This window comes from Gadus chalcogrammus, chromosome 5 (assembly GCF_026213295.1).
Source record: "Gadus chalcogrammus isolate NIFS_2021 chromosome 5, NIFS_Gcha_1.0, whole genome shotgun sequence".
NCBI lineage: Eukaryota > Metazoa > Chordata > Actinopteri > Gadiformes > Gadidae > Gadus > Gadus chalcogrammus.
The window spans coordinates 18,656,158-18,674,779 of NC_079416.1; the positions used below are offsets into that span (position 1 = coordinate 18,656,158).

Here is an 18,622-nt window from a genome sequence, read left to right on the forward strand (position 1 = left end):
AATTAAAACCCTCCCCCTCGTTAAACACATCCCCGCCACCGCCGCGCTGCAGCCTGCGCTAGCGCGCCGCGGCGCGCTAGCCAGACATCAGAAAGATGTCGCTTATCTCGGTGGGCATATTGTGCGCTACCTCCTTCGTCTGCTTTGGGTTTCTTCGCCTGTGCCAAACAACAACTTATCCGGCTCGCTTTCAGACCACATGGTCCGGGCTTGTTCTTGTTTGCACTCCTTTGTAGCTCTTCTTCTTTTCTCTTCTCTGCCTCCCACACTGCCAGGTGGGCATTTCAACCTTCAACTCTTGAACACACATTCCCAAACAAGCGATCTCGTCTCTCTCTCTCTCTCGCTCTCGCTCTCACTCTCTCTACCGCGCTCTCTCTCTCTTCAGCTCTTTCTCTTTCTCTTTCTCTCTCTTTCTTTCCCACCCTAACCATCTCCCTCTCCCTCTCCCCCCTCAGATCCAGCGCATCGAGGAGCTGAACGAGCTGGACATGGAGCTGTATGACTACGCCCGGGACCTCTTTCAGCAGCGCTACCAGTTCACCCGGCAGCGCGAGCGCCGCCAGCAGCGGCTGAAGACGCGCCTGCAGCCGGGGCACCGCGGCCTGGGGCTGGGAGTCGGCCTCTGGCCCTCCCGGGGCCGGCCGGGGGGCCAGCTCTTGCCGGGGCCCGACGCGGACAGGGACGGAGACGGCGACGAGGAGGGAGCTGGAGGCGTGAGCGTGGGAGGCGGAGCAGGGGGAAGGACGGAGGAGGTGGGGGGGAACCGACCCCCCACCGAGGACTACATCAACCAGATCAACCGCTGGTAGCGGGGGGGTGGAGGGTGGGCGGAGGTCCGGCCCAAACACACACACACACACACCGCTGCCATGCTCACACTCTCATGCAGTCAAACATGCATATGCAAGCACTGAGCGACGCACACACTGACACACACACACTGACAGACCAACTGACACACACACACACTAACATAAACTGAAACGCACACTGAGACACACTGGTACACACACACACACAAACACACACCCTGACACACACATACCAGTGGTATAGTGGGGGAGTGGGTGGTGAGTCAGTGGGTGGGGGGGCGCTACATCAAGGGGTTGTCGTGGCGACGGAGGGACGGACAACCTGGCATTAAAGGAACACTAAGGTCTGGGCAGCCGGGCGGTTGCTATGGCGACCCAGGGCTCGCTGGCGACCGCGTAACATAAGAGTTTACCGGGTCTAGTTTTGTTTTGCGTTTTTTCTTTCTGCTTTGCCCAGTAATCATCATTCCCTCGATCACCTGACCTCACGATACTCCCCCACTATACTCCCCCTCGCCCCCCCCCCCTCCCAGCACTACTTCTTCATCGTCGTCATCGTCACCTGAGGAGGAGGAGGAGGAGGAGGAGGAGAAGAAGAGTCGAGAGGATTTAAACTGTTTCTGACAAACAAGACTCATTTTATTGAGCTCTGGTTCTTCACAGTCACACACACAGTCACACAGACACACACACGCACACACACACACAGTCACAGGCACACAGACACACACAGACACACAAACACTCACATACACACACACACAGTCTCTCTTCTCTATGACCTTGTGGAGGAGAACTGATGACAAGTCTGTGAATTCCTTTACCTGTCCTTGAGGACCGGTGTACTTCCTGGATGTGAACTTTTCTAAGTAAAAGCGCAGAGGGGGTGAGAGCGTTTCCTCCACCCTTTCTGGAAGGCTTCCGATCAGCTGAGTGGAACAAACGCAAAAGGATTGCGACTGTACAGAAAAAAGACTGTGAAAAAAAATCAAAGAGCCAGACATAGTTATGTTATAAAAAAGAAAAAAGCTTTTGCTTTGAAAAAAATAATCTGCCTCCATTTTAAACCATGAACATGATTCTGTCATATACAGTTAGGATGTTGTTTGCATTTTAGGATCAATGAAACTGTTTTTTTTTTTAATGCTTCCTTTTATTTGTTTTAAGCTACATTGTAATGACACTGAGACCAATATTGCTGCCTACAGAAAAAAAGTGATTCCTTTATTTTAGATTTGTATTTTGTTTTATAAAATCAAAGGTAATGGATTGGACAGATGTACAATGGACCATAGCCATTACTAAAGCCTTGTGTGTGAGTGTGATTGTATGTGTGTGTTGTGAACATTCGTTCACGTGTGTGTGTGTGTGTTTAAGATGTCCCAATGCATTTTTATTTCTCCTTCAGCTTCAGTCAAACTAACAAACAAACAAAAATGTCTGACAGTTCCACCCACACAAATATGTAGACCGACCCAGAGAGGCAGACGTATAAAAGGCAGCTTCTTCTATTGGTTTGAGAGGTGAGCATTGAGAGCTGCAAAATACAAAGGTTGCCATTAAAGCTGGTTCTGTAACTGTCCATCACCATGGCGATGTGAACCACTTAAAGTGACGGTTGGCATGTTGGCTTCCTCTCTCCGGGGAAAGGAGAAGGCCCGCCCACCTCTGTGGCTCCATGGCGACCTCTAGGCTATCCAGTGGGTGTTGGCCAGAGATGGATTCAAGGCGGTGGTTGTTAGTCCCAATTTCGGTGTAACCTGTTTTGCTCATTATAACTATTAACGGTTAACATGTCAGCATTATATTAGTGATTTATCTGACGTGTGTGTGTGTGTGTGTGTGTGTGTGTGTGTGTGTGTGTGTGTGTGTGTGTGTGTGTGTGTGTGTGTGTGTGTGTGTGTGTGTGTGTGTGTGTGTGTGTGTGTGTGTGTGTGTGTGTGTGTGTGAATACAATGTACAGTATACCTTTTTGTTTGGCTTGTGTGTATGCGGCTGTAAACAGTGTGGCCGCGAGAGAGAATGCCTCGTGTGCTTATGAGTGCGTGACCAGTTTCATGACCAAGACCTTTCCGTTTTTATTTTAATTTTCGGATCGGTTTATGAACCCCCCATCCCCCCCACCGCCAATGCCGTTTGACTATTCAAGCGTTCTGACCCTTCCTCCTTCCTTCTCTCCTTTGTCTTCTACTCCGTTATACCAAGGGAACTTTCCTCCGAAAACATCTGCGCGCAGATATAAAAAAAAAAAATAGGCAAGAATGTGTTTCTGGAGATCCCACTGGGAGAGGTTGGCTGATGGAGGTTTTGTCCCTTTTCATGATCGAAAAAAGCTTCCTTTTGAAGAAAAGAAAACAATTTAGCAATTTGAATCCTCCACGCGTCACCTGAGTGCCGCCCGTGTCAGGTGAGACGTGATGAATGGGACTGAGGCGAGAGAAAGAGGGAGCGAGGGGACAATGATAAGTGTTGGGACGCATCCCCTGGCTGCGTCCCAACACTTCTCATTGTCCCCCTCTCATTGGCCCCTTTTGTGTCGTCTTCAAGATAAGCGCAAAAGGGGATGGTGAAAGAGGACACCGAACGCTAAGCTCTTTTGTTGCTCTCCTCGGCTATCGTGTTCGAGACGTCGAAGAAGCCATGAGGGAGAGAGGGAAAAGGAACCCGGGCCAAAACATTCTGGTTCCAGACTCCGATAAACCTTCACCAAACCATAATGGGGGCTGGTTTGTAGACATTTCCCATTCAGTGTTCACCTTGCTATCCAACCCTACCGTCCAGAACGCCTACCATCATGTAGGAGCCGTGTTTTGTTCCTTGTCTTGTTTCCAGGGCATGAGATCTAGGAGGGGTGATTATGCGTAAAGTGGAGCCCGTCGACCTCTCCAAATGGTCCCATCTGACTGTAACATAGCCTATAGCCCACCTGAAGCTCTTGTGGAGAAAGGGCCCCCCCGTTTGTGAAGCAGTTATCCGTCAAGGTCTCTGCCATGCCGCTTCTCAGCCTGACGCCGCAGTACATCTGAACAAAGCAACCAATCCCTTTTATTTTTTTGTTTTCTTGTTTTTTTTATTTCTTTTTGACTCGAATGATTCCAGAATTTGAAGCGTCGACACTATGATGGAAACCAGGCAGTTGTTGTTTTTTTTGGTTTGGGTTTTTGCGTCGCCACACTATGTATCTAATGTCTTAATACCGCCTCGTCAACATGGACTGCAGAGGTGATGCAGGTGAGGAGTGAATGTAATAGGCTCATGTTAGACCGCTGAGGGCGGCTCTGTCCTCTGTATGCAACCTTCTCCTGTTCCTTTTATTCTTATCGCAAGGTTGAATCATCAAGCCACCGATTAAAAATGATTTCATTTTTATAGCCCCTGACTGCGTTGTGGTTTGTCTTATTTGGAGAATGTCTGCTTTTATTTGCCCCGTCTTCCACTTATATTATTAGTGGTATTATGCACACACTTAATTCTAGCATCTTGCTAAATAACAACAAAAAACTCCAAAGCCTTAATCAGAGGTTGCGATCTTCTTGTTTTGGTCTTTCCTGGTTCTCCTGAAACGAGGCCTGCTTGGGGAACACATTTGGGGTGCGCCCCGGTACCCCACCGGGTAGAGCGTGGACCATATAAGCTCAGTCCTCAACGCAGCAACCCAGGTTTAAGTGCTGCCCGTGGTCATTTGCTGAATGTCCTCCCCTCTATCTCCCATACCTTCCGCTCTACTTCACTCTATAATAAAGCATAACATTTCGAAAAAATACATCTTTAAAGGAACACTTTAAAGTCATTCCCTCCGTTAACGCACATCAAGACGGCTCAGAGTCGGGCCACCTCCACCGCAGTCAGGCTGCTGCTAATGGTCGTCTCCACCACTCACACACACCCCGACCACAGGGCCATGACCCCATAAAGCAGCCCCCCCCCCTCCTCCCTCCATACAGCAGCCTCAGTCCTGTCAGACGTGATCTACAACCTAATTCAATTTGCAGACACTAAAGCTACGGTTAAGGTATACACACACACACACACACACACACATAAACTTACTTCCTCCTATACTTTGGTTGGTCGGGTTGAACTTCAGGAATAAATAACATTCCATGCCCTTGGCGGGGGGGTGGGGGGGTTGCTGCAGAGCATTGACCTTTGCCCTCCCATCTCATCGCCGGCCCGGTAAGCTCTCAACTCCGACCTCTCCTGTGACGAGGGGCAGTGAAATAATTTCCCCGGACGACGGGAAGGACGAAAGCAATCTGGCCGGAGGAAACATGGAGCAACGGAACACAAGGACAGAGAGAGAGACACCCCTGGGGCCTGGGAGGAGAGTGAGACAGGAGGAGAGGTAGAGAGAGACACTGCACCCCAGGGGCCTGGGAGGAGAGTGAGACAGGAGGAGAGGTAGAGAGCAGTGAGACAGGAGGAGAGGTAGAGAGTGAGACAGGAGAGGTAGAGAGTGAGACTGGGAAGAGGTAGAGAGCAGTGAGACAGGAGGAGGGCTAGAGAGTGAGACATTAGAGGTAGAGAGTGAGACAGGAGAGGTAGAGAGTGAGTCTGGAGGAGAGCAGTGAGACAGGCGGAGAGGTAGAGCGTGAGACAGGAGAGGAAGGGAGTGAGACTGGAGGAGAGGTAGAGAGCAGTGAGACAGGAGGAGAGGTATAGCCTAGAGTCGGGGAGCTGGAAGAGGAGAGGAGCTGTCTGTGGGGGGGGGGGGGGGGGGGGGGGGGGGAGGGAGGAGCTGTCTGGGGAGGGGGGGGGGGGGGGGGAGGAGGAGAGGTGCTGTCTGTGTGTGGGGGGGGGTGGGGGGGGGGACAGGCATCGCTGGGCTCTCTCCACCAGCTGGTCTGCGTCGCTCTGCAGCGCTGTAATCCTCCTCACCGCTCGGGTCAGCGTCCGTCGAAGAGAAAACAAACAGGACCGGCCTGGCTACTGCAGGGAGCTGTGTGTGTCTGAGCGTGAACGTGTGTGTGTGTGTGTGTGTGTGTGTGTGTGTGTGTGTGTGTGTGTGTGTGTGTGTGTGTGTGTGTGTGTGTGTGTGTGTGTTGTTGTGTGTGTGTGTGTGTACGTTTGCATGTGACGGTGTCTGTGTGTGAATGTGTGTCTGAGCCTTTGTGTGTCTGAGCGTACGTGTGTGTGTGTGTGTGTGTGTGCATGTGTGTGTGGAGCTCCCTCTCCAGGCCGCGAGCCATGCACAGTGTTGAGTGATTGTACTCCTCTGGCTGCAGTCCATTAATAGACGCTCACTCCGGCCAGAGCTCCTCATCCTGAGCTTCCATCCCCCCCCCCCCCACCCCCCCCTCCCTTCCTCTCTCTTTCCAAGCAAACAAAGAGGCTTTGGCCTTAATATCACTACGTCTCTGCTTCTCTTCTGGGCAGATGGGTTCATACACGCTGCATCCCTTCCCGTCCCCCCGGACTAAGGCAAAGTTGGAGGAGTGGTCTGTTGTGGGACCGGTGGCCTGTTGACGGGACTGTGCGCGCGTGTGTGTGTGCGTGCGTGCACGCGTGTGCGTGTAAACTATCGGAACTCTAAAGGCTGATCCAGGGGAGCGGCCCGACACACACTCCCCACAACACTCGGACCGGCTGCACGCCAGATCTGGTGTTTACAGTTTTACTAAAGCCAGCCGGCGCGATACAATAAGGACGTAAGCACCAACACATGGCGTTGAACCAAACAAACAAAGGAACGGAGAGATTTACATGCTAATACTAATAGCACTGCACCTATCAGGTTGAATAAATACGGGCTGATGGCTGGAGGCCCAGACTGTTGATGTACTTGGGGCCAGCGATTTGTTTGGCGGCGGCCATGTTGTGAATTAGCTTTATGTCGGTGACCCCAACTGACCCCCATTATACCGCCAGGGACACATTTAATTAGCGGGAACTCACGTGAAACGCCAAAGTGTATTAATATTAATGGAGGTTTAATTGAGGTCGTTTTGGTTCCCCTGCCGAGGCGTCTAACCTCCAAAATGGCTGACGTGTGACAGTCCGGGGGGAGGGGGAGGGGCCAACACCTGAGGTTAGCCATTTTGTTTTTGACCCCGTGGAGGAAGACATTCACCTGCCATAACTCATCTCAAGATGTCCCTTCTTGACAGACAAACAGGCCCAGTGTGTGTGTGTGTGTGTGTGTGTGCATGCATGAGAGAAAACGTGTGTACGTGCATGCGTGTGCACGTACACATCCTGTGTGTTTGCGTGTCTGTGTGTGCCAGCGTGTGTGTGTGTGCTTTAGTGAGTGATTGAGTGCGTGTCTGTGTGATTGAGTGCGTGTGTGTGTGTGTGTGTGTGTGTGTAGGCTTGTGTGCGTTTACATGTAGGCCTACAAACCAGACGGTCCATGCTTTATCGTGAAGGTCAGATCAAACAGGATAATTACTAGCATGGGTTTTTTATATCGCCTGTATATAATATATATATAATGTTAAATCAAACCATGAAACTGCTCTCAGGAGGATCCTCTGACCACCAATTTAATTTAGGCTGCAGAGCGAGTCAATGAAAAGCCAAGAGCCATATCCTTCGGCCCTGGGAATAGGGGTCCCTTCGTCCTCAACCCAACCACAGGTAGGCAGCCTCACCAGTCTGCAACCTCACAACACTTCATCTACTGCAGAGGTTGTGAAAGTATACCATATCTAACTCAATTAAAAGATCATTCATGTGTTAACTGTCGATAATGTTTAGGCTGCATTTTGTTTCTTATTATTTAACTACATTCCGAATATATATATATATATATACACACATATATAATGATGAATATATTTATTAATCATTAGCTTGTTTATAAGATAAACAAAGCGATCCCATTTAATTTTAACTACATTCCAGTGTATGTATATATATATATTTATAATGATGAATATATTGATTCATCATTAGCTTATCTTTATAAGGTAACCAAAACGATCCCAGTCTATTTTAATGTTAGTTTGGCATCAACTAACAGCAGACTGTAGGGGATAAGTTTTGCATAACCTGAATCAAACGACACAACTGCGGAAATATCGTTTTTGGTCAAGCCTATTTTTGTTGAGCTATTTCGTTTATATATTTCATTTCCAGCCAGTTCCCATCCATTCTCACGAGTATCTAGCCTATTCAAAATGAACCTGTTCAAAATGCACCATCTAGTGACGAAAGATGGTGCATTTTGAGCAGGCAGCGTGACGCATACCCTAACCCAGCGATAGGACCCTCCCACTCGGCTTGGATCATGGCTGCAGCAGGACTCCGCCAAGCCGGCTTTGGTAAGCTTTTATGTTCGCTTCCTTACCAATGTGTTGGACTTTACGGAATCAGTCGCCTTTCGTCTAAATTAATATATTGGTGTGCGTGATGTTGCGTTTATCAAAGACAGAACCCGAGCCAAATGATTAGCGTGTGTGCAGCTAGCTGCAGTGTTTCATTGCCTGACATAGCACCTCATCGCTCGATTTCAGCCTCAGAGTTAATTATGTCGTATGTGGTGACCGCCACCGATCCGTAAGAAGAGTGACCTATTAAACTCCTTACGAATGACATTGACAGTGTGTATAACAGTCTTTATGGCTAGCATGACAGCTCTGTGTGAATTGTACCCGGAACTATCTGTACTGAAAGCTGACTGGTCGGTGGAGCCACGCTGAAAGCTCCCATTGGACGGAGCTTATGCTGCTTTCTTTTTAATAACAAGACCCGCCTAGACAAACCACTTGCAACCAAAACGAGTCTCTAAACGTACAACGAAGCTGTCATATCACTTGTGCCTATCGTTAAAGACCATATGTCCCATTTTTTATTTTCTACATTATGGTAAACAGCCATACAATATCAGCGTTGTTACCCATCTAAAATCAGCGCTCATCCACTCGTTTGCCATTCGTTCATTATTCTTTTGGGCCCTTTAGAGATTGTAACTGCGATTAACAGTCATCCACTTGACTCCTTTGCGCACAGGTACACGTCTAAGAATGTGGTTGCTGTGGGTGTCCCTGCTGTCCATGCTGTCATTGGTGTCTGGCAGTGCAGATTCAAAGGCTGTGACCACCACCCTCACCACTAAGTGGACAGCCACTCCGCTGCTTATGGAAGCCAGGTACCCCCATGCACCCCCAGGCAGACCCTGCACCCTGTCCTCTCCTCTCTGTCCTCACTGGGCACTTCCCCATGATGACATAACTTATGACATAACCTAGGGTCAGCATAGTCTAGGGGTCAGGGTGTAAGACTCCCAATTTAGTTCACTTCAACACTTTTGTCTAATGGTGAATTTGGTTCATAATGTATAGTTTAAAGTATGTGTCAAATACTTGCAATAACGTCGACCTCAACTGTCTTTGTCTAAATCAAATCGTTATTTATTTTTTCATGAATGGTTTATATATATATTGTGTTCCGTCTTGTGCACTGTCTTGTACTTTATACTGTTGGACCCTAATTTCCGGTGTACTCAATGAAATTTGCCTTATCTTATCTTCGATCTTTAGATCAGGTCATTTAATATTCTTAACAAACCAACTAACATGGTCGGACCTGAAGCATTGTTATTCGTGTTCAACACATCACAAACCTCAGTATCTGATGGCTGCTCTTCTTCGTCCTCCTCTTCCTCAGTGAGTTCCTGGCTGAAGAAAGCCAGGAGAAGTTCTGGGACTTTGTGGAGGCCAATCAGAACACAGAAGGAGAACATGATGGTAAAACCTCCCTATGACACGCTGAACTCTGTTGTCTCACTTTCCACTGGTTCCAGGGTTGCTGTGATCAGCTGTGATTCTGCTGATTCCGATGTTCCTGGCCCAGAGAACACTAGAGACACTAAAACATATGGTTAGCCTAGGGATCTCTATCTTTTCGCTCTGTTTCTGACCCCAGCTATTTCCATCTTGCTGCATCTGCTTCTACACACAAATCGTTTTAACCTGATCAACATTTGCTCGTAATAGTAGTTATAGCAGTGTCCCAGTGTCCATATGTGTTTTTTGTTAAGTAATTAGCGTTCATTTGCTTGTGACAACCGATCATTTGAGTCTTTGTATGTTTTTAAAGAAACACTTTTTCAGATGGAATTCAAACACTGAAAAAAAAAAAAAAAACATTTTGGCCGGTTGTTATCCCTGAGGTCACGACCCACGCCAATCTTTGATACCTTTTTAGTACCGTCGATGTCTAACCGTTTATAAGTATTATAATAAGCACTGTGTTCTGTATGAAATGCACCACACACCGTAGCGTAATTCTGAAGGTGTCCCGAGAAGCTTAACCCTCACTCGGACGCGGATATAAAATAAAACGCTGCTCAGACGGCGCTTCACCATCAACACACGCGTGTCTGAAATGCCCCATTTTCTCGCACACACCCTAGTCCACTGCTGTCTAGACAGAGCTCCACGCAAACCACGCTGCCACTGCCCCTTGGTCGTAGGGTCAGACCACCCCGGAAAAGCTAGTCCGACGTCCCCGAAAGAACACAAACCTGCAGTCGCAGCAGTGTGTATCGTTCGCATCGTGTTCTGGGTCTAAGCTCATCTCCCAGTCATGCTGTGTGTGGGACCTCCTTCCAGACACAGAGCAGGCCTACTATCAGATGATCCTGACGAGGGCGGGTGCCCTCCTGAGCTCCGTCCACCTCAACATGCTGAAGTTCGCCCTCTCTCTCCGGGCCTACTCGGCTACTGTGCACTCCTTCCAGCAGGTAGGTGTGTGTGTGTGTGTGTGTGTGTACTAGGCCTGCAGCGGATTCGAATTGTATCCGAATCCGTTCGGTTCGTTTACCACAGTTCGGAGCATTCTGGAGATCCGCGGATTTCGGTTTCATGAAGGCATTGCCTTATGTAGCGTATTTTGCCTACTGTAGCCTACGTCCGATACAAAAGTGTGTTTAGGACCCAGCGGAATGCATTCTCTCCAGTGCTGCCCGAGCCAATGAGACTTTTCCCGCTTCATGCTGCGCTCGTCGCCAGAGTTCTAAGCCTCGTCGGCCGTTATCCCTTACATGTTACACTCAGTGCACCATGTTTTCAAATGCATTTAGGGGAACATTTATTGCACAAAAAAGCCTTGCAAGTTGTCTGATTACATTCAATTAACACATTGCAAATAGCCTGTGGGTCTCATTCATTTTTGTGTTTCTCCCCCAAACCCTCCGTCAAAAAAAAGTCAGCCTTTTTACTATCACGGACATGATCCTAATCCGAACCGTATCCGAAACCGAGGCCCAAAACGGTTATCTGAAACGAACCGTGGACACACTGATCCGTTTCACCACTAGTGTGTACGCGTGTGTGTACACGTGCAGTGTTTCTGAACTCGTATATCATGTCTGCATGTCTTTATAGACAGGGTATAATAATGTCTGTGTGTATGTAGATTTATGGCCTTTAGCAGACGCTTTTCACAATAAGTACATTTGTCAGCAAAAGGAGAAGCAACATATCGCCCTAACAATCTCTAGGTTAAGCCATTCCCCTTATACAACAAAGACAGCTACGATAGTATGCTACACAATGCTAAGTAAAACATAACTAAGTGCAAGGATGTACAACTTACAATAAGTGCGTACATAAATACAATACATCTATGTGTTACTATGTTTCGCATTATGTGTGTGTGTGTGTGTGTGTGTGAACTACTGCTCTTTTGGCCCCCCCCCCCCCCAGATCGCATCCAACGAGCCCCCGCCTCCCGGTTGCGCGGCGTTCTTCAGCGTTCACGGGCTCAAGGCGTGCGACGCCCAAGACCTGGAGGGGCTCTTGGAAACAGCCCCCACCAGGTGAGACACGGGGGGGACAGCGAGGTCACCCCCATCAAGCACCTCAGGGCCTGGGGGGGCGGGGGGGGGTCCAGAGATGAAGAGAGAGACCAAGAACTTAACTTAATCAACCAGAGTCTCCTATCCTTATCCTAACCAGATAAGGACCGCTGAGATGGATTCCCTGAGCCAATCAGAGGAGAGATGCCCTTATTGGTCAGAAAGGAGGCGGGACTGTTGTAGAATATAAAGGGCTCATACAGACAACATGTCACTCAATTAGAGCTGGAAGATGGTTAAGACGTTTATTACTAATAACACTCAATAAAACAATGTAATATATATATATAACGTGTTATATTATTAATAATATAATAATAATAGCTCTTAATTTCAACCCCTTTTTAACTATATTGGTGCAATAAAAATATATTATGTATACATTTAATAGTTTACTATATTATAAATGGCTCTTAAATCTTAACTCCAGCCTTGTTTAACAACATCAGTGCAATAAAACCCCGTCTGGTTGATTGACTGAGGTCTCCACTTCCTCCTGTCCCTTCCAGGCCGAAGCCGTTCCTCTTCAAGGGCGACCACAGGTTCCCCGGGTCCAACCCGGACGCCCCAGTGGTCATCCTGTACGCTGAGGTCGGCTCGCCGGCGTTCAGCAGCCTCCACCGGGCGGCCCAGGCCCAGGCCCACGACGGACGGGCGCTGTACGTCCTCCGCCATTACCTGGCTGTAAGTGACCCTGACCCTAACCCATTACCTGGCTGTGAGTGACCCTGACCCTAACCCACTACCTGGCTGTGAGTGACCCTGACCCTAACCCATTACCTGGCTGTGAGTGACCCTGACCCTAACCCATTACCTGGCTTTGAGTGACCCTGACCCTAACCCATGACCTGGCTGTGGGTGACCCTGACCCTAACCCATGACCTGGCTGTAAGTGACCCTGACCCTAACCCATTACCTGGCTGTGAGTGACCCTGATCCTAACCCATTACCTGGCTGTGAGTGACCCTGACCCTAACCCATGACCTGGCTGTGAGTGACCCTGACCCTAACCCATGACCTGGCTGTAAGTGACCCTGACCCTAACCCATTACCTGGCTGTGAGTGACCCTGACCCTAACCCATTACCTGGCTCGGATGAACCTAACCCATGACCTGACTGTGAGTGATCCTAACCCATTACCAGGCTGTGAGTGACCCTGCATCCTAGAGGACTTCAGCTGCAGTCCAACATGGCTGACAACATCTTATTCTGAATTTCATTACTGATGCAGAAGTGCAGTTCATTATTTATTGGTTAGCGATGTGAAGAAAAAATTAAATCAATTTCATTCTCTGAGTTTTCTTCATATTCCAAAGGAGGCTCAACTCTCCTGCAACAAAAAAAATTGGCATCGGTATTTAAAAAGAAATCTGTATTATTACGAATAACATTTATCTGAACGAGGGTTAAACGAAATGAAGCAATTTGTCACGGTGAGGAATAAAAATGGATAATGTAGACGACAAAAGGTTTATAGAGCGGCCCCCTTTTCAACACCTGACCCCAACAGGAATATCTGCCCCTCTCGTAATTCATAGACGCCGTTATCCAAAGTGACAGTAAGTGAGTAAAACCTGCTATTGTTAAGTAAGTGGTGGTTAGGCTCACGGGGGCTAGAGGCCGCAGACACCGCGGTGCAGAGACCCTGTTCTTCTTCTCTGGAAGCCCAACACAGCCCGCCTCTCCCGCGACGACATCCAAGCTCACGCACCATCAGTTCCTCATTTAATTATGATAAATATTCCTCCCCATCTGTCTGGTTTCCCGGGCAGGCCAGGGGTGACACCCTGTCCCCCCGCCCTCCGTCCACACGGGGGGGGGGGGGAGTCATTAGGCTCCATTAGCGTCCTTTTCCATTAGCCTGCAACAGCTGGTCCTCCCTGACTTGTAACCTGTAGGATAGGCGCTCTCTGTTTAGGCATCTAACATCCTTGCACTTCAAAATAGCACTTGGCATTGTGTAGAATCCTATGCTAGGTGTCTTTGTTGTATACGGGGAAGGGGTTAACCTAGCGGTTGTTAGTGCTTGGCACTAGGTTCTATGAACAACCAGACTGTACCGACAGTGATATAGTCTTACTCCTTCTTCTGACAAATGTACTCATTGCCAGTCGCTTTGGATAAAAGCGTCTGCTCAATACCCTAAATGTTAATGTGAAAGTAGGACTGGCTGTCGAGGGAGGAGAACAGCGTATCAAATGTCAAGCTACTGGACTCCGCTGTTGTTGTCAGGGTGGCGTCCACATGGGTCTGATGGGCAACCTTGAGCGAGACGCCATGACTCACGCCTGCTGCATCATGGCGTTTACCTATTCACGCTTCAAGTCGTTTTGGATGTGAGCGTCTGCTGAGTGTGGACTCCAGCTGGGACATTTTTTTCTCTGGTTGTTAAGGAGTGATGTTGGCCCCCCTCCCACAGAAACCCAGCCCCAACAAGGTGTTCCTCTCTGGGTACGGCGTGGAGCTGGCCATCAAGAGCCAGGAGTACAAGGCAAAGGACGACACCCAGGTCCAAGGTACATGCACGTAGAGTTGTTCCGATGCCGATACCAGTATCGAAAATACCTCCTATCCAGCCTAAAATGCGGTATTGGATATTGGCGATTGCGCAAGTCCGTACACCGATCCGATACAATCACAGGATTGGCTCCTTTACTTCCCAGGCAGGGAACGTCTGAAACACGGCGTTGTAATGCTGCGTTCGTCAGCGGTCGCCGGAGGTTGAAAGTTGGAATGGGAAACGTGTAATCTCCGACCCATGTGCGTTCGAGCTACCAAGTCGGAAAACATGGATGCTCACGCTGAACTACAAGAATGCAAATGTATTCTTCTAATTCCAGATTATAAATGTAAATGTTCTAGCTCTGAAAAAAATATTTTCTCGACAGGAAGTGAACCGACTTGTGCATTTGGTAGTAACAATGCTAGAAGCTGTATCGGCATATTCTCGGGATCGCCTTACTGGTGGTATCGGAACATCTCTCGCACGCACACACGCGCACAGAGAGGGCGACGGTGTGGTCTGGGGTTTACCTCCGGGTGTATTTCAAATTGATCTGTGGTCTCCAGGGGCGGAGGTGAACGCCACCATGATCGAGAACGACCCAGTGGACGAGGTCCAGGGGTTCCTCTTTGGAAAGCTCAAGTGAGTTGTGAACCCCCCCCCCCACCCACCCAGTCTCCATGAATAATCAGCAGCTGAACTTCCAACTAACTGCACCCGTCCTGTGTGGGCGGTAGTCTCCGTCTGTCTGTCTCTCTCTGTCTGTCTGTCCCTCTTTCTCATAACATCATGCAGTCATTTCCTTCCTTATTTATCTCTCTCTCTCACTTTGTCTCCCTCTCGATCACATTCAGTCTTTCCCCCCCCTTATTTGCTCTCACGCTCTAAGTCTCTCTCTCTCTGTCGCTCTCTCTGTCAGTCACTCTCTCTAGCTTTATCTGTTTCCGTCACTCTCCGGCTCGCTCTGTCTGTCACTCTCTGTCTGACTCTGTCTCTCTCTATCTGTGTCTGTCAGTCTCTCTCTCTCGCTCACTCTCCGTCTGTCTCTCATCACATCATGCAGCCGTGTCCCCCCCCCCTGTTCTGCCCTCTGTGGATTAGGGTTGGGTTTGGGGTTAGACTAACCCCTTCCGGCAGCAACTGTTTCCTTATCTGTTTAGGAATTTATATCCAGTCATTTATTCTAGTTACAGTGATCCATCGATCTGAGGCAACAATGTCTCCTGCTGTCTTTATTACCAATGTTTCTTTTGTGTTTGTCTGTCTCTCCGTTTCTCCATCATGCTTTGTCCTTCTTAATTTCCTTACTGCCCGTCCCGTCTTTTAAACCTCTTTATTCTGTCTCTTCTGTCTCTCTCGCCTCTCGTCTGTCTGGTCCTATTTCCTTATTCGTTTGTCTCCTCTGTCTCCATCTTCCCCTCTCTCTACCTCTCCCTCTCCCTGCTCCTCCTTTCTTTTGCCCTTCCCTTTGGTTTCATCCTTACTCTCACGCCTATCTCTTTTTGTTTTCCGTTTACATCCATGTATCTCTCTCGCTCGTCATTGTGGCCATGGCCTTCTCCCTCTCTCGCTCTCTGTCTCTGTCTCATCCGTTTCCCGCTGTGTCTCTCTGTCTCCAGGACGTTGTATCCAGAGATCAAGGAGCAGCTGAAGGAGCTGAGGAAACACCTGGTGGAGAGCACCAATGAGATGGCTCCCCTCAAAGTCTGGCAGATGCAAGGTTGGCCTTTCGTCCGTCTTCTGCCTCCGCTTCTTTTTTGATGCTCTTCTTTTCCCATCTTCTCCTTTCATCTGTTTCTTATTGCGTCTCCCTCATCAGTGAGGTGGAGGGGGGGGGGGTATATTTTCTCTAAAAGAAGAACATGTAACTTCACTTAAAGCACCTGTTAATAAGAAAGATGTGTTTGCCTTGCCTCCCGAATATAACTTCAGCTCACTGTCACACGATTTATTGCTATGATTGGCTGTAGGTCTCATTGCTGTGATTGGCTGTAGGTCTCATTGCTGTGATTGGCTTTAGGTCTTATGGTTGTGATTGGCTGTAGGTCTCATTGCTGTGATAGGCTGTAGGTCTCATTGGCTGTAGGTCTCTTATAAGAGGCCCTTGTTTCTATGGACCTTTCCAATCGAACTGCCTGTCTCGGTCCACCAAAGTGCCACACAAACGTTTTTCTGCAAAATATGAAATACCTCATAATTTTCAGACTCTGGTTGACACCGCTAGCCAACTTGTTCAGTGTATAGTGTTGTGCATCAAACGCTGAAGGAGCGATGACTCTTTGGTTCGTCTTGGCAAAGACAAACAGAAATTCCAATCACGATCCATTTGACGAGACAAAATCGAAGATAAAAAAAAAGTATACATTTCCTACATCAATAATGCAGGATTACAGACATTTAACCATTGTTTTTCCTTTCCTTCATAAAACATTTTTAAAAAATCTATGTTTTAAATAAATACAGTTTAGCACATAATCAATAAATATAAAAAATATCTATATACATATCTCTGTAGACGGTGATAGATGTTGGTTGAATCAAGTCACGTAAGCAAGAAGTGGTAGGCCTCTAAACAGAAGAGATAGAGATAGAATAGTTGAATCCAGTTGCTGACCATTGCACCAGTGTTTGGCCTCTAAACAGACGAGATAAGCGGTAGACGTTTGGTGGGGGGGGAGGAAGCCCACTGTCATGGCTGCCGTCGTTATCTCCAAACCCACTGGGTCTCATTAGCTCAGGCTGTTTACAGAGACGCTGGAGCCAGTGCCTGGCCCCCAGGGGCCAGCCATCACTGCCGCTACAGCACTGCTGTAGAGAGTCCTGCTGCATAGTCCTGAATACAACTTCTGCTCCTCTCTCCTCTCTCCTCTCTTCGCATCCTCCTCTCCTTGCCTACTTCTCACCTCGCATCCTCTTCTCCTACACTCTCTTCCTCCTCACGTCTTTACCTCCTTAACCCTCCTCTTCCTCCCCCTCCTCTCCTCCGAACCCCAACTCCTCTTAGGGCTGAACGATTTGGAAATAATACAAATTACGATTTATTTTTTACCAATATTGCGGTTGCGATTTAATATGCAGTTTTTTATTTTCATTTATTAAGTTCCTTATGTTCCGTGTTATTCACTAAACAAGCAATAAATCATGCTTCAGTAGGACCAACACTGCATGGGAAGCAGTCGACATATGAACTGCTCTTTTCTTTAGCCCAGGCCGATGTGCTGACATGAATTGATATTATAACTTCTTTATTTATTTAAAATGAAGCCTTTGCGATTTGCATATCGTGTTCCATTACATCGTGATTTTGATTTGAATTTGATCAATCGTTCAACCAGCCCCACCTCCTCTCCTCCTCCTCCTCCTCCTCCTCCGTCACCTCCTTGCCTCTCCTCCTCCTCCTCCTCCTCCTCCTCCGTCACCTCCTCTCCTCCTCCTCCTCCTCCGTCACCTCCTCTCCTCCTCCTCCTCCTCCTCCTCCCCCACCTCCTCTCCTCCTCCTCCTCCTCCTCCTCCTCCTCCTCCGTCACCTCCTCTCCTCTCCTCCTCCTCCTCCCCCACCTCCTCTCCTCCTCCGTCACCTCCTCCTCCTCCTCCTCCTCCGTCACCTCCTCTCCTCCTCCGTCACCTCCTCTCCTCCTCCTCCTCCTCCTCCTCCGTCACCTCCTTGCCTCCTCTCCTCCTCCTCCTCCTCCGTCACCTCCTTGCCTCCCCTTCTCTCCTCCTCTGTTCCTCCTTGCTGCAAATAATAACACATGTGAACAGCTCCTCCTCCCCCCCCCCCCCCTCCCCCAAGCTCCTCTGGATTGTTTTTTGATTATATTTCCCCCCCCTGTGCCCCGACCAGCCTTTCTCATATGTTCCGTGAACTTTACGAGGGGATGATGTGTTCCTCGCGGCAGAGTTTCATCCTTTTTTAAGGGTTCTTTTTATATTCCCCACATTGCCGCCTACGCCTACTGCCGATATTGCACTCTGCACTTTGCAATAACCCTTTCTTCTCTCTTCTCGTCTGGCCATGGTGCTACTGTTTTTCACTGGAGAGCTTCCTCTTTGAAGCCCCGAGTTGACTAACGTACTCCTTCTCTCGCCCCTATCTGTCTGTCTGTCTGCCTGTCTGTCTGTCTCTCCCTCTCCCTCCCCCTCTCTCCCCCTCTCTCCCAGATCTGAGTTTCCAGACGGCTGCTCGTATCCTCTCAGCCCCGGCTGCAGAAGCCCTCAATGTGATGAGAGACCTGAGTCAGAACTTCCCCACCAAGGCGAGGTACACATACTAAACTACGCTTCACTTTGTGTGCTCTGCTTCACAGTCAAAAGATGTATTAGGTAGTTGTAGCGGAGTCAAATGAACAATCACTACTGCTTGGCCATCACATCAATAAAGTTTTTAAAGACGATTTGCACTTCTATCGGTGGCTAGCATTTACTCAGCAGAATGTAAAAAAACTTTAACGCTGCTTTTTGTGCGAGCAAGACCCCTCCCTCTTGAGGCGGTTGCCAACATC

At 48.6% G+C, this 18,622-nt stretch overlaps 2 protein-coding genes across 2 annotated transcripts in view; both read left to right on the plus strand.

Annotated features, from left to right (window-relative positions):
- The window catches only part of hs6st1a (heparan sulfate 6-O-sulfotransferase 1a), a 32,988-nt gene extending 28,775 nt beyond the window's left edge, over positions 1 to 4,213 (plus strand). Inside the window, exon 4 of the mRNA XM_056589758.1 lies at positions 459 to 4,213. Within this exon, the coding sequence (XP_056445733.1) occupies positions 459 to 812 (354 nt within the window). The 3' untranslated portion in view covers positions 813 to 4,213. The remainder of the gene's footprint in view (positions 1 to 458) is intronic.
- A 3,782-nt stretch (positions 4,214 to 7,995) lies between these two features.
- The window catches only part of uggt1 (UDP-glucose glycoprotein glucosyltransferase 1), a 35,224-nt gene continuing 24,597 nt past the window's right edge, over positions 7,996 to 18,622 (plus strand). The window contains exons 1-10 of the mRNA XM_056589878.1: positions 7,996 to 8,077; positions 8,766 to 8,904; positions 9,423 to 9,502; positions 10,370 to 10,500; positions 11,465 to 11,577; positions 12,126 to 12,300; positions 14,037 to 14,133; positions 14,687 to 14,762; positions 15,740 to 15,840; positions 18,282 to 18,381. Of these exons, the coding sequence (XP_056445853.1) occupies positions 8,044 to 8,077; positions 8,766 to 8,904; positions 9,423 to 9,502; positions 10,370 to 10,500; positions 11,465 to 11,577; positions 12,126 to 12,300; positions 14,037 to 14,133; positions 14,687 to 14,762; positions 15,740 to 15,840; positions 18,282 to 18,381 (1,046 nt within the window). The 5' untranslated portion in view covers positions 7,996 to 8,043. The remainder of the gene's footprint in view (positions 8,078 to 8,765; positions 8,905 to 9,422; positions 9,503 to 10,369; positions 10,501 to 11,464; positions 11,578 to 12,125; positions 12,301 to 14,036; positions 14,134 to 14,686; positions 14,763 to 15,739; positions 15,841 to 18,281; positions 18,382 to 18,622) is intronic.